The following is a 14559-nucleotide window of genomic DNA, read 5'->3' as shown; positions in this document are numbered from 1 at the left end:
AATTGGCCCAGCGTCGTCCAGGGTAGGGGAGGGAATGGCCGGCAGGGGATGTAGCTCAGTTGGTAGAGCATGGCGTTTGCAACGCCAGGGTTGTGGGTTCGATAAAATAATGTATGTGCTAACTGTAAGTCGCTCTGGATAAGAGCGTCTGCTAAAATGACTAAAATGTAATGTAAATGTAATTTAACCACATCTAATGTAATGTCACCACGTGTAATGTAGTGTCACCACGTGTAATGTAGTGTCACCACATGTAATGTAGCAACCTGTGCTTTGTTTCTCCTTTTACCAATTTCTCCTCTTCTGTTCTTTTAATTTCGCCTTTCTTTCTCAATCACACCTTTTATCTTACCTACTTTCTCCTCCCTGCCTCTCTCCTCCCCCTCCTTCCTCCTGCACCCCCCTCTCCTATCCCTCCTACACTCCTCTCTCCTCCCCCTCCTTCCTCCTGCACCCCCCTCTCCTATCCCTCCTACACTCCTCTCTCCTCCCCCTCCTTCCTCCTGCACCCCCCTCTCCTTCCTCCTACACTCCTCTCTCCTCCCCCTCCTTCCTCCCTGCCTCTCTCCTATCCCTCCTACACTCCTCTCTCCTCCCCCAGGTTGTCGTAGTGTGTAGAGAAGTAGCAGCAGCAGCCATGGGTCTGGTAGCCTACCTGAAGACCCAGTTCGTTCTGCAGCTACTCCTGGGCTTTGTGTTCGTGGTGAGCGGCCTCCTCATCAACTTCATCCAGCTGTTGACCTGCGTCCTGTGGCCCATTGACAAGCAGCTGTACCGCAGGATCAACACCAGGCTCTCCTATTCCCTCTGGAGCCGTGAGTCACCACACTGCAATTGTCCTGTGTGTGTGTGAGATCCTGGGGTTTGTGTGTGGGCGCGTGCGTGCATGTGTTTGACTAGGTATTTGTGAGATCCTGTCTGACGTCGTTAGTACGTAATGCGTTTTGTGTGCATGATGAAGTCTTTTTGTTACACCTCAAAAGGAGACCTTGTAACCAAATGGCTCTTGTGATTCGGTATTGATAGTTGTGACTCAGGTGACTAGTGGAGTCGCTCATTTCTATTTATGGCCATGAAGTTGTTTGTATGAGACTGTGTAATAGAAAGTTATGGCCTGATGTTGATGGTGTAGATTTTGTGGTGACCGAGTTGATACTCTTGATGAAGTCGACACTGAATATGCTCCCAATTAGCACCTTTTTATGGACAACATTTCGATCCAACAAGGATCTTGGTGGGGTGAAGTTGGTCAGAGAGCTGTGAGTAGATGTGACTGTGTTGACCCTGTTGTCCTGCACAGAGCTGGTGATGCTGCTAGAGTGGATGTGACTGTGTTGACCCTGTTGTCCTGCACAGAGCTGGTGATGCTGCTAGAGTGGATGTGACTGTGTTGACCCTGTTGTCCTGCACAGAGCTGGTGATGCTGCTAGAGTGGATGTGACTGTGTTGACCCTGTTGTCCTGCACAGAGCTGGTGATGCTGCTAGAGTGGATGTGACTGTGTTGACCCTGTTGTCCTGCACAGAGCTGGTGATGCTGTTAGAGTGGTGGTCAGGAACAGAATGCACCCTCTACACAGACCAGGCCACGGTGGACAAGTTCGGCAAGGAGCACGTCATCATCATCCTCAACCACAACTATGAGATTGACTTCCTGTGCGGCTGGACCATCTGTGAGAGATACCGAGTCCTAGGGGTCAGTATGTACTCTAACCCTCACTGGCTCGCTCCAACTCTCTCTCACTGTACAGGGGGACCTGGTCTCTGCCTTGATCTGAAAGAAGTATTGTTTGTTGTTTATTGGCCATATTGTTTGACCTGTCCTGTTTATTGGCCATATTGTTTGACTTGTCCTGTGTTTTGGCCATGTTGTTTGACCTGTCCTGTGTTTTGGCCATGTTGTTTGACCTGTCCTGTGTTTTGGCCATGTTGTTTGACCTGTCCTGTGTTTTCGCCATATTGTTTGACATGTCCTGTGTTTTCAGTCCGGATAAACAGGACAGTAGGTGAGGGAGCCACTGTAGACCAGCGCTCTTTACATCTCTCCCTTTTATCTGACCTGACGATCCATGTTTGTTTACCCAGAGTTCCAAAGTGCTGGCCAAACACGAGCTGCTGAAGGTGCCTCTGATTGGCTGGACCTGGTACTTCCTGGAGATCGTGTTCTGTAAGAGGAAGTGGGAGGAGGACAGAGAGACCGTGTTCAGAGGGCTAGAAAGACTCAAAGACTACCCTGAGTTTATGTGGGTGAGTATGACTCCTTAGCTATAGGCCTACATTGCTCTATCCTGGCCTAGATTACTCTAATTCTTGTTTTTCTGCCGGCTCTTAACAGCCATTTGAAACAATGAAAGTAGAGTACATTCGGCCCAGACAGCTCGTACAGCGAATCTACACACAGGACTGATTCTTGAGCTCCTGGCTTCAGTCTGCTATAACAAGTCTTTCGACTAGGTCCAGGAGTTTAGTCTTGTCCAAATCAGGTCTGGTTAGTGTATCTCTGGTGCTATTCAACTCGCCGAGACGCCACAGTGTTATATAGGTCAGTGTGATTCTGGCCTGGTTCCTAATGGCCCTCTTTAGAGATGTTTAGACGCATGCTGTCTCTCAGGCTGCAAGTTTCCACTTCTGCCGCTCGTGAACGGTTACCGGAAACTACCAGAGAGCTTAGGCTAATGAAGTTGTCTGATCTGATTTAAGCGACACCTAGAAAACCCCCACCAACTCAGCTCTGACACGGGGACAGGTCACCTCTGACACCGGGATTTTAAGACACTCTTATCCAGAGCGACTTACAGTAGTGAGTGGATACATTTTGGTAATTTTTTCCCGTTATGGTCCCCCATGGGAATTGAACCCACAACCTTGGCGTTGCAAGCGCCATACTCTACCAACTGAGCCACATGGGACCAGGTCAGCAGATGAGTCCTTGGGTCTGTTAACGCTGTGCCCCCTCTAAATGGAAGTCCTTGGGTCTGTTAACGCTGTGCCCCCTCTAAATGGAAGTCCTTGGGTCTGTTAACGCTGTGCCCCCTCTAAATGGAAGTCCTTGGGTCTGTTAACGCTGTGCCCCCTCTAAATGGAAGTCCTTGGGTCTGTTAACGCTGTGCCCCCTCTAAATGGAAGTCCTTGGGTCTGTTAACGCTGTGCCCCCTCTAAATGGAAGTCCTTGAGATAAGATGAGGACATTATTTAGAGTGGAGTTTCCTGGAGGTGCACTTGTAACTCAACCTGGCCCTGTTGGGGAGTTTGATAGGAGCAGAGATGAGAAGAGGTCACCTCAACTGGAGTGTTTTCTTAACCTGTTTGTGTCTTGTCTGTATTTTTAACTTTGTTGTTTGTCTTGGTGTGTTTCTTTAAGCTCAATGTGTTGACTCTCTCTCTCTCTCTCCGTAGTTCCTGCTGTACTGTGAAGGCACCCGCTTCACAGAGAAGAAGCACCAGATCAGTATGGAGGTGGCAGAGAGTAAAGGCCTGCCCAAGCTCAAATACCACCTGCTGCCCAGAACCAAAGGCTTCACCACCGCACTCAAATGCCTCAAGGGCACAGGTGGAGCATGCATTCACGCACACACACCAGGGTTCTCCCCAAAGAATGGAAGACGGGCGCTGCGCCACCTTGTGGACTGGCTGAGCCACAATGTACATTTTAGTTTTTTAGTTAATTTTTTTAAGGCCAGGCACCACACCCTAATAGCTTTTTATTTTGCTCTAGATTGCAGAAAATGGCATTTACAGGCGTTCAAAAACGCCATACCACTTTTTTTTTTTTTTATCCAGGGCAGCAGGCTACACACACTGCTTTTCTGTTCTTGCTATAATAATATAATAATATGCCATTTAGCAGACGCTTTTATCCAAAGCAACTTACAGTCATGTGTGCATAAATTTTTACGTATGGGTGGTCCCGGGGATCGAACCCACTACCCTGGCGTTACAAGCACCATGCTCTACCAATTGAGCTACAGCTCTGTTTATCTTCTGTTTTCAGTGTCTGCTGTGTATGATGTCACACTGAACTTCAAAGACCACCAAGTCCCCACTCTGCTGGGCATCATCAATGGCAAGAAATACATGGCAGATATGAGAATCAGGTGGGTATGGACCAACAGATATGACCCTGTGATTAATACTGGAGCTGTTTCAGATGGAAGCCCATGATGTTATCTTAGCCCGTTGGCACTGTTCCAAGCACGTTGGATTTTTTATAGTAAGAGAAACGATGGACGGCTCAACTCAGCTGGAGTCTTGCATAACACTCCTTTGTGTTGCTGGGGTAGTCATGTCCTGTCCTAACCAGCACACATGGGTAAAGAGAGGCTGAAAGAGGGGAGAGAGGGTTTAGAGAGGGCAGCGAGGTCACAGAAAAGCTGCGGTGAAAGGCCTCACTCTGCGACTCCCTGAGACGATCATTAAATACCAGAGTTAGTGTCAGGCCTCTGTAAAAACATCAGCTACACTGTAAGATTACAGAGAGCCATCAACTCTTACAGGGAGGAGACTAAACTGTGAGATTACAGAGAGCCAATTGCAGGGGTTAAAGTTCTCCGTCACTGCAACGGATTTCCATCATATGGATTCTGGAGAGGTCGTTTTTGAGATGAGGACGGCTCCCCTGCATGAATGAGCCCTGTGTGAGGCTAAACGGGGAGAGTAGCCTGGTGTGGCAAAAACAGATGCTTGTTTAATGGCCCAGTCCTACTTTTACTGTATGAGGAACCCCCATCTGAACCTTGAGTGAGTTTGCCCCCTGGTGGTGAGATGTTGCTATAGCCGACCCTCATTCTCCTGCATTCCGTTGCCATAGTAGACTCCCCCTGCTATCTCCTGCATTGTTGACTGCCTGTCTCCTCTGCTCCGGCCTGCAGGCGGTTCCCTGTAGAGGAGATCCCAGAAGATGAAAAGGAGTGTGCCAACTGGCTTCATAAACTCTACCAGGAGAAGGTAAGGCTCTTTTAGTGCTTGAGGTTTAACTGAATAGTGTTAAATGTAGAGACATTTTCTTTCCTGTAGAAGTCAGACATATAAACTCATATATCAGATGAGTTACACTGACGCCTACCTTTTTTTATTTTGAAGTAACAACACCATGTTTTGCCAGGTTTGGTAGTAGCCACCTACTGTAGCTTGATATTGTCTCTCTCTCTCCAGGATGCTCTGCAGGAGCACTACCATAAAGAGGGCACTTTCCCGGGTCCCACCATCACCCCTCCACGTCGGTTGTGGACGCTAGTCAACTTCCTGTTCTGGGCGACCCTGCTGCTCTCGCCCCTCATTAACTTCGCCTGCGGGGTGGTGGTCAGCGGCTCCCCCCTCCTCATCCTTGGCTTCAGCCTCTTCCTCATCGTAGGTGAGGAGAGGGTACACAACAGCCTCAAGCACTTCCTCTCCACTGTTACCTTGATCCAATAACAATGAGCTTTATACAGTAGCTAACTCCAACACATATGTGAACGTAACGTAAATGTTGACTGATGTGTATAGTTCCTGACAACAAAGTTACATGTAAGTAAATATTATAATTTTGTGACTGTTTTTTGCCTCTAGGAGATTTGGTCCATCATCTGTCTGTTTTCTTTTTGGTCCTCTTCAGCCTCCATAGCCATCCGGCGCCTGATCGGTGTCACCGAGGTAAAGAAGACGGGCTCCAGTTACGGCGACGAGGGGGCTAAGAAACAGAACTAGACCTCTACCTCCCCCCTGACCGCGGTTCGTTGCTGTACGGTCCTCCTCCCTCTCTTCTGTTGTCCTGGAGGTGCAGTCAGCACGCCGGGGAGGGGGCCAAACCATTACACCTAGAGATAAAACCGATAGATCTGGAGGGGGCCAAACCATTACACCTAGAGATAAAACGGATAGATCTGGAGGGGGCCAAACCATTACACCTAGAGATAAAACAGATAGATCTGGAGGGGGCCAAACCATTACACCTAGAGATAAAACAGATAGATCTGGAGGGGGCCAAACCATTACACCTAGAGATAAAACTGATAGATCTGGATGGGGCCAAACCATTACACCTAGAGATAAAACAGATAGATCTGGAGGGGGCCAAACCATTACACCTAGAGATAAAACTGATAGATCTGGAGGGGGCCAAACCATTACACCTAGAGATAAAACAGATAGATCTGGAGGGGGCCAAACCATTACACCTAGAGATAAAACGGATAGATCTGGAGGGGGCCAAACCATTACACCTAGAGATAAAACTGATAGATCTGGAGGGGGCCAAACCATTACACCTAGAGATAAAACTGATAGATCTGGAGGGGGCCAAACCATTACACCTAGAGATAAAACTGATAGATCTGGAGGGGGCCAAACCATTACACCTAGAGATAAAACAGATAGATCTGGATAATGAGAGGAAAGAAAGAGAGAGAGGGGTATGACCATGGAAGGAGTGTGGAGAGAGAGAGAAAAAGGAGACCGTCTAGAGCCAGCTCTCTGTGGAGTAGGAGAGAGCAGAAGGACTGAGAAGGGGAGGTACTGCTATGACCATGCTCTTTGCCCCCTTAACGCCCTCAGATGCCGCCGGCCCCGCCCACTCTTCACCACCTAACCGCTGGGGTCCACAACACCGGACAGCCAACCAGCTCACCACCCCAGAAGCAAGACCACTTCCTGTTCTGAGCTGCCACTTCCTCTTCCTGTCACATGCTCTGGTCCTTTTTTTTGTTGTTGAGCTGGTGTTACTACAGTGTTGACCTCTTGTAACGTACAGTATATCTCCCCCCTCGTTCTACCAAATGACTGGACTTCTAATGGGAACCAGTTTCTTGAGGCTCAGCCTGATTTCCACTTTGCTTTTAACCTCTGAGGAAAAGGGGTTTGTCTTTTTCACTGTGCTTCCTGTCTCTGCTGTGGGAGCCCGCCCCCTTTATATTTGTTGTCCAGCTTCAAGATCAAATATAATGGGCAGATTCTAGAAGTCTATGCATTCTGGGTACTATTGAATATTACTATAGCACTTATTTGTCATCTGGGCTATGTTCAACAGCAGACATGGGACTTCCAGTGTTTTAAATACTGAGGCAGGTTTGTGTTAAGACTACAGTAAGGTATCTGTATTCATTAACTACACGCTAACTAACTAACTACTTACTAACATCTGTTATCGTTGACATGAAATTTCACACCACCGTTCCAACGCCCTCCAGTTCTGACCGTAATGATTATTTTGTGGATGTAGGTTTTTACAGCATTCTCCCTGCTTGCTCACAAGTAAATGTCTGCACACACATTACCATGCCATTTTATGACGAGCCGGTTCCTGAGTGAGCTATGACCTTCTCCTGCTGACTCCGCTCTGTTTTACACAGCTCAACCACCCCCAGTGTCTTTACACAGCTCAACCACCCCCAGTGTCTTTACACAGCTCAACCACCCCCAGTGTCTTTACACAGCTCAACCACCCCCAGTGTCTTTACACAGCTCAACCACCCCCAGTGTCTTTACACAGCTCAACCACCCCCCAGTGTCTTTACACAGCTCAACCACCCCCAGTGTCTTTACACAGCTCAACCACCCCCAGTGTCTTTACACAGCTCAACCACCCCCAGTGTCTTTACACAGTTCAACCACCCCCAGTGTCTTTACACAGTTCAACCACCCCCAGTGTCTTTACACAGCTCAACCACCCCTGGTTTCTTTACACAGCTCAACCACCCCCAGTGTCTTTACACAGCTCAACCACCCCCAGTGTCTTTACACAACTCAACCACCCCCCAGTGTCTTTACACAGCTCAACCACCCCCAGTGTCTTTACACAGCTCAACCAACCCGTGACTACACAGCTCAACCACCCCCGGTGGCTATACACAGCTCAACCACCCCCGGTGGCTATACACAGCTCAACCACCCCACCCCTGGTGTCAGTGTGACTCTTATAATAACCAATTCCAGTCCAGACTATAACCCCACCTACCCAGTCCAGACTATAACCCCACCTACCCAGTCCAGACTATAACCCCACCTACCCAGTCCAGACTATAACCCCACCTACCCAGTCCAGACTATAACCCCGCCTACCCAGTCCAGACTATAACCCCGCCTACCCAGTCCAGACTATAACCCCACCTACCCAGTCCAGACTATAACCCCACCTACCCAGTCCAGACTATAACCCCACCTACCCAGTCCAGACTATAACCCCGCCTACCCAGTCCAGACTATAACCCCGCCTACCCAGTCCAGACTATAACCCCACCTACCCAGTCCAGACTATAACCCCACCTACCCAGTCCAGACTATAACCCCGCCTACCCAGTCCAGACTATAACCCCACCTACCCAGTCCAGACTATAACCCCACCTACCCAGTCCAGACTATAACCCCGCCTACCCAGTCCAGACTATAACCCCACCTACCCAGTCCAGACTATAACCCCGCCTACCCAGTCCAGACTATAACCCCACCTACCCAGTCCAGACTATAACCCCACCTACCCAGTCCAGACTATAACCCCACCTACCCAGTAGCTACTGATTCTCCTCTCCAGCTGTAGACTAGTAATGTTTGCCTCTGCAATGATGACTGTTTGATTGGTTACAATGTTCCCGCCCTACCCCATCTCTTAGGCTAGGGTGACTGTTTGATTGGTTACTAAGTTCCCGCCCTACCCCGTCTCTTAGGCTAGGGTGATTTGATTTGTTACTAAGTTCCCATCTCTTAGGCTAGGGTGATTGTTCGATTGGTTACTTGTTCCCGCCCTACCCCGTCTCTTAGGCTAGGGTGATTTGATTTGTTGCTAAGTTCCCATCTCTTAGGCTAGGGTGATTGTTCGATTGGTTACTAGGTTCCCGCCCTACCCCATCTCTTAGGCTAGGGTGATTTGATTGGTTACTAAGTTCTCATCTCTTAGGCTAGGGTGATTGTTCGATTGGTTACTAAGTTCCCGCCCTACCTCATCTCTTCCTCTACTAAAGTCTTGTACTCAGACACACTCCACCAGTCCTTCATCCGTAATGGTGCACTGTGGGTAGTTGAATTTTCTCTGGGTTAGTACTGTTATGTTTATGGGTTTATTTGGCCTTGGTTTCTGTTACCATGGTGCAGGAGTATTAGGATCTTATTGAATTGTAATTACACTTACATGTGTCATTTAGCAGAAGCTCTAATCCAGAACAATTTACAATACCGTCCATAACAGTACTGTTCTACTTCTCAGTAGCCGCGATGTGTTACATGATGTTACTAAAGCTGCTTACAGGTCCTGCGCTGCACAGGAAGGAGGAGTTCCCTTCCTGCTGCTATTCCCTGCAGGGTACAGAACCACCCTTGGCTCACGCACGGCAACTGCACTTGCTTTCCAAACACCTCACATTGTTTATCTCTACTCATTGGACAATTATTTACACTCTCTGACGACCTGCCCCACCTGTGGTCTGAAGGGTTGTATTAGGGAGGGGGATGACTTTCCTTTACAACTGGGATTGACATGAAAGCAGACGTCAGATTACAGGTGACTGGTATTTCCTCAGTGCAACATGCAGACATAGGAGCAACACATCCTCATCATCCCTTGTCTGGAGAGGACACCATTTTGTGTTACAACGTCACCGGTTTTTCTCCCTATGTTCATAATGTCCTTTGTTCTTCTTCTTTTTGTTTTATTGTTAAATGGTTTTTAACCAGGACAGATTCATGCAAGCCTTAACAGACAGAGAGTGCAGCTTCATTATATTGTATTGTGTGAACTTAGACAGACCACACTTCCTCAGCCCCATTGTAGTACGTTTGGATTGGCAAGTGGTGTGGGAGACTGATTTAGTAAGATTCACATTCATCTGCCCTCTGTTAAAAAAGAAAAGGAACTCGAGTTTATTTCTCAATGTGGAATCTTGGAAACAAGTAGTTTGGGTTAGTTGATAAGGTATAGTTAGTGTTAAGCCTGAAGAGATGGGGGTTCCGTCAGAATCTGCTCATTGTTACAGAAATAGTTGAGGGCCCCATTTTAGGAATAGACTCAGTGTCCTGTGATGATTCTGTGTTCGATACCTCTGTTACAACTCCTGTTACATCTCTCAACTGTCAATACAACTGTTACAGTAGCTTAGGAGAGATCTGGGCCCGTATCCACGGAGTCTCAGAATAGGAGTGCTGATCTAGGATCTATCCATATATTCTTATTCATAATGATCTAAAAGGCTAAACTAATCCTATATCAGCTCTGAGAGGCTTTGTGGATACGGGCCCTGTTCTAAGTTGTGTGGCATACGTTTTGGCTCATCTCCACAGTGTCCTTCCCATACTGTAATTCCAAACTACAATACCCATCAGGCACTGGTGCAGTCCCACCTCTCCCTCAGGTATCTGTCAGCTGTGTTTACACAGGCAGCCTTATTCTGATATTTTTTTCACCAATTGGTCTTTTGACCAATCGGATCAGCTCTGAAAAGATCTGATGTGATTGGTCAAAAGACCAATTAGTGTAGAAACGATCTGAATTGGGCTGCCTGTCTAAACGCAGCCTATGGTGTATCTATTCCAGAGCAACAGGACAAATGCAGAGAAGCTAACACTATTTGACATTTTCTAACACTGGAGGTTTGTACTGCCAAAAAATCCCACTACTGATTTTCTTATTTTTGTTCAAGTTCTTGAAACTAAAGAATCAAGTAACGTTAGAAATTCAACACAGAAATTTGACCCTTTTTGGCATGAAAGTTGTTCACTTAAGTGGCATCTCTCAACTCAATTTACATTTTTGTTTTTTTTCTAAGTCTATTTGTATCTGTTTCTTTAATTAAACAATTAAGAATATTAAAGGATTTAATCACTCAATTCTTATTCTTTCAGTTTGTTTGAATTTGTCTGAATGAATTTCTCAATGTGTACTTGTGCAGCAGAACCACATTGTCTTCAGACCGATGACGTCATTCTAACGAGACAGCGTTGTCATTAACTATCAGCTGACCTAAGACAATGTCAGAACCACGCAGAGCAGGCCCTTTGATTGCGTTTACACAGGCAGCCTAATTCTGATATTTTTCCCAATTGTTGGCAAAAGAGCTGATCTGATTGTTCAAAAGACCAATTAGTGGGGGAAAAATCTAAATGTGCGGCCTGTGTAAATGCAGCCTTAGGATCACCAACATCATCCTTCATCCACATTACCCTATACCCCTCAAACTCAACTCTGGACCTCGAAGCCAGTTCCACTACATTTGTCCTTGTTCCCCTCGAATCAGGGACTGCTTTAGACCTGGGACAGCAGGTGTGTGTGTACAATTAATTATTAGGTAGAACAGCAAACCAGCAGGCTCCGGACCTCGTCGGGTAAGAGTTGAGTACCCCTGCCCTATACTAACCAGGTACACTCTATCAGTCAGACCCTTCACGCTGCCATATCACATTGAAACACCATGGTACAAATACCCGTACTTTATATCCAAGTCCTACCAGAAACTGAATACATGTTTTGGCAATAATATACCTTTTTTTTTAAATTACATTTTGAGAATCTACTGTCTAATCAAACACTGACATATCTAACCTTTCTGAATGGCGGCTTCAATCTTGAACTGTATCTGTAGAAAAAACACGCTGGATTGCGAACACAGCCCTTTGTTATTTAAGCTTAAAAACCTTCAGTGACTCCAGAAAGTCCTGCAATAACTATTGCTAGAGGAGAGAGCTTGTTAAGCATTTTTCGATAATGACTGTAATTAATCATGATTTCTTAACTTTAGCCTATTTACTGTTTGCATGGTGTGCATTGTTGCACACATACTGAGTTAATTCTGATTGCGGGATTATTTTACAGACTGGCAATAGAACATCTTAATAATAATAATATTGAACAGCTGTTATATTCACTTTGAATCGGAATAAAAAAGGCTATCTCCGGGAGCTGAAAAAGACCAGTTGATATGCAGGCACACCATTCTAAACTTTACTTGACTCTACATGACCCTTTTTTAAAGTTATTTTCGGAACTTTAGGAATCAAGGACATGGCAGAAATGATAAGACTTGACACTGTACATACAGTGCCTTCAGAAAGTATTCTTAACCCTTGACTTATTCCCCATTTTGTGTTACAGCCTAATGGATTAAATATTTATTTATTTTCACCCATCTACACACAATACCCCATAATGACAAAGAGAAACATGTTTTTAGAAATGTTTGCCAATTTATTGAAAATGAAATACAGAAATATCTCATTTACATAAGTATTCACACCCCTGAGTCAATACATGTTAGAATCACCTTTGGCAGTGATTACAGTTGTGTGTGTCTCTGGTTAAGTCTAAGAGCTTTGCACACCTAAATTGTGCAATATTTGTACATTTATACTTTTTTAAATTCCTCAAGCTCTGTCAAGTTGGTTGTTGATCATTGCTAGACAGCCATTTTCAAGTCTTGCCATAGATTTTCTGGCCGATTTTAAGTCAAAACTGTAACTAGGCCACTCAGGAACATTCAATGCCGTCTTGGTAAGCAACTCCAGTGTATATTTGGCCTTGTGTTTTAGGTTATTGTCCTGCTGAAAGGTGAATTTGTCTCCCAGTATCTGTTGGAAAGCAGACTGAACCAGGTTTCCCTCTACGATTATGCCTGTGCTTTGCTCTATTCCATTTATTTTCATCCTAAAAAACTCCCTAGTCAATGTCAAGCCCTTAACGATTAGAAGCATACCCATAACCATAGCAGGAGGAAGTCGTTTCGGGGTCGGGCTGCGATTATTTTTGTAGACCGGGAGGGTGCTACATCGGTCCACCAACACAGGACTATTAAAGGCCCAGTGCACCACCTTTGTGAAAAAACGTTTATTTGTATGTATTTTTAATTCCGATTTTTCAGGGGGTGCTGCAGCACCCTTCATGCGGCTATACCCGTAACATGATGCAAGCACCACCATGCTTGAAAATATGAAGAGTGGTACTCAGTGATGTGTTGTGTTGGATTTGCCCCAAACATAACACTTTGTATTCAGGATGTTTCTTTGCCATATTTTTTGCAGTTTTATTTTAGTGCCTTATTACAAAAAGGATGCATGTGTTAGAAATGTTGTATTCTGTACAGGCTTCCTTCTTTTTACTCTGTCATCTAAGTTAGTATTGTGGAGTAACTACAATGTTGTTGATCCATCCTCAGTTTTCTCCTTTCACAGCCATTAAACTCTGTTACTGTTTGTCCTCATTGTGGTGCCAGGACAACAACCTATGCTTTTACTTCAGCAAAACAAAGGAGTTGATTGTTGACTTCAGGAAGCAGAGGAGGGAACACGCCTCGATCCACATCAATGGGACTGCAGTAGAGAGAGTCAGGAGTTTTAAGTTCCTCAGAGTCCACATCACTGAGGACTTGACATGGACCAGCAACACCACCACTCTTGTCAAGAGGGCGCAACAGCGGCTGTACTTCCTAAGGGGCCCGAAGAAATTCGGCATGCCACCCCGGCTCCTGTCCAAATACTACCGCTGCACCATCGAGAGCGTCCTGACCGGTTGCATCATGGCCTGGTACGGGGATTTCTCCACCCACGACCACAAGGCCCTCCAGCGCGTGGTGACAACGGCCCAGGACATCACTGGGGCCGTGTTCCCACACATCCATGAGATCTACTTGAAATGGTGCCTGAGGAAGTCCCGCAACATCATCAAGGACCCCACACACCTCAGCAATGAGCTGTTCTCTCCCTTATCGGAGCATGAGGTCTGATACCAACAGGCTCAAAGACAGTTTCTTTCTACAAGCCATCAGACTGCTGAACACTTGAACTGGACTGACCACCTGCTCTGACTCTCCTCACCTTAGCACACACATAGTATTGTACTGTATAACTAACCTTGTGGGGACACACAATTTAGTCCCATTCAAAATCTTATTTTCCTTAACCCTAAACCTAATTCTACCCCTAATTCTAACCTTAACCCTAAACCTAACCCTAGATCCTAACCCTAAACCTAATTCTAATCCTAGCACTTTCTAACCTTAACCCTAACCTTAACCCTAAACCTAACCCTAGATCCTAAACCTAATTCTAACCTTAAACCTAACCCTAGATCCTAACCCTAATTCTAACCTTAAACCTAACCCTAGATCCTAACGTTGACCATAACCCTAAACCTAACCTTAACACTAATCCTTACCCTAAATCCTAACCCTAACCCTAAACCTAATACTAACCTTAACCCTAACCCTAGATTCTAAACCTAATTCTAACCTTAACCCCAGCTGGTTGTTTGTTTACTATTCTTGTGGAGAATTCTGTTCCCCATAAGTATAGCTAAACACACACACACACACAATCATGCTACACACACTTCACAATTGCTGCTACCAGACTCTTATTTACTGCTGCTAATACTGCACAATTTAAACACTTGCCCTCCAATCCCCCTTTTGTCTGATACATGTTTAAACGTGTTACTATAAATTGTGCCTTCCTGTATTATACTTATACTAAAATGTTTATTCTATTCTACTGAGCCATTTACTTTATGTTTATATATTATTTTATTTCTTAGTGTTGTTGCATTGTCCAGAAGAAACCTGCAAATAAACATTTAGTTGGACGGTGTATACCATGTGTATCATGTACTTACG

At 45.7% G+C, this 14559-nt stretch overlaps 1 protein-coding gene across 3 annotated transcripts in view; it reads left to right on the top strand.

The window, feature by feature from the left end:
* LOC121555162 (1-acyl-sn-glycerol-3-phosphate acyltransferase gamma) overlaps positions 1–6120 on the top strand; it is a 31910-nt gene extending 25790 nt beyond the window's left edge. For all 3 annotated transcript variants that reach the window (XM_041868971.2, XM_041868969.2, XM_041868970.2), the window contains 8 exons: positions 602–815; positions 1525–1694; positions 2084–2245; positions 3395–3548; positions 3990–4092; positions 4867–4942; positions 5150–5348; positions 5592–6120. In XM_041868971.2, the coding sequence (XP_041724905.1) occupies positions 638–815; positions 1525–1694; positions 2084–2245; positions 3395–3548; positions 3990–4092; positions 4867–4942; positions 5150–5348; positions 5592–5683 (1134 nt within the window). In that variant the 5' untranslated portion in view covers positions 602–637 and the 3' untranslated portion in view covers positions 5684–6120. The remainder of the gene's footprint in view (positions 1–601; positions 816–1524; positions 1695–2083; positions 2246–3394; positions 3549–3989; positions 4093–4866; positions 4943–5149; positions 5349–5591) is intronic.
* The last annotated feature ends 8439 nt before the right edge of the window (positions 6121–14559 follow it).

This window comes from Coregonus clupeaformis, chromosome 40 (assembly GCF_020615455.1).
Source record: "Coregonus clupeaformis isolate EN_2021a chromosome 40, ASM2061545v1, whole genome shotgun sequence".
Classification (NCBI taxonomy): domain Eukaryota; kingdom Metazoa; phylum Chordata; class Actinopteri; order Salmoniformes; family Salmonidae; genus Coregonus; species Coregonus clupeaformis.
Note: the sequence above shows the minus strand (reverse complement) of the source record. Positions and strands in the feature narration are given on the sequence as shown.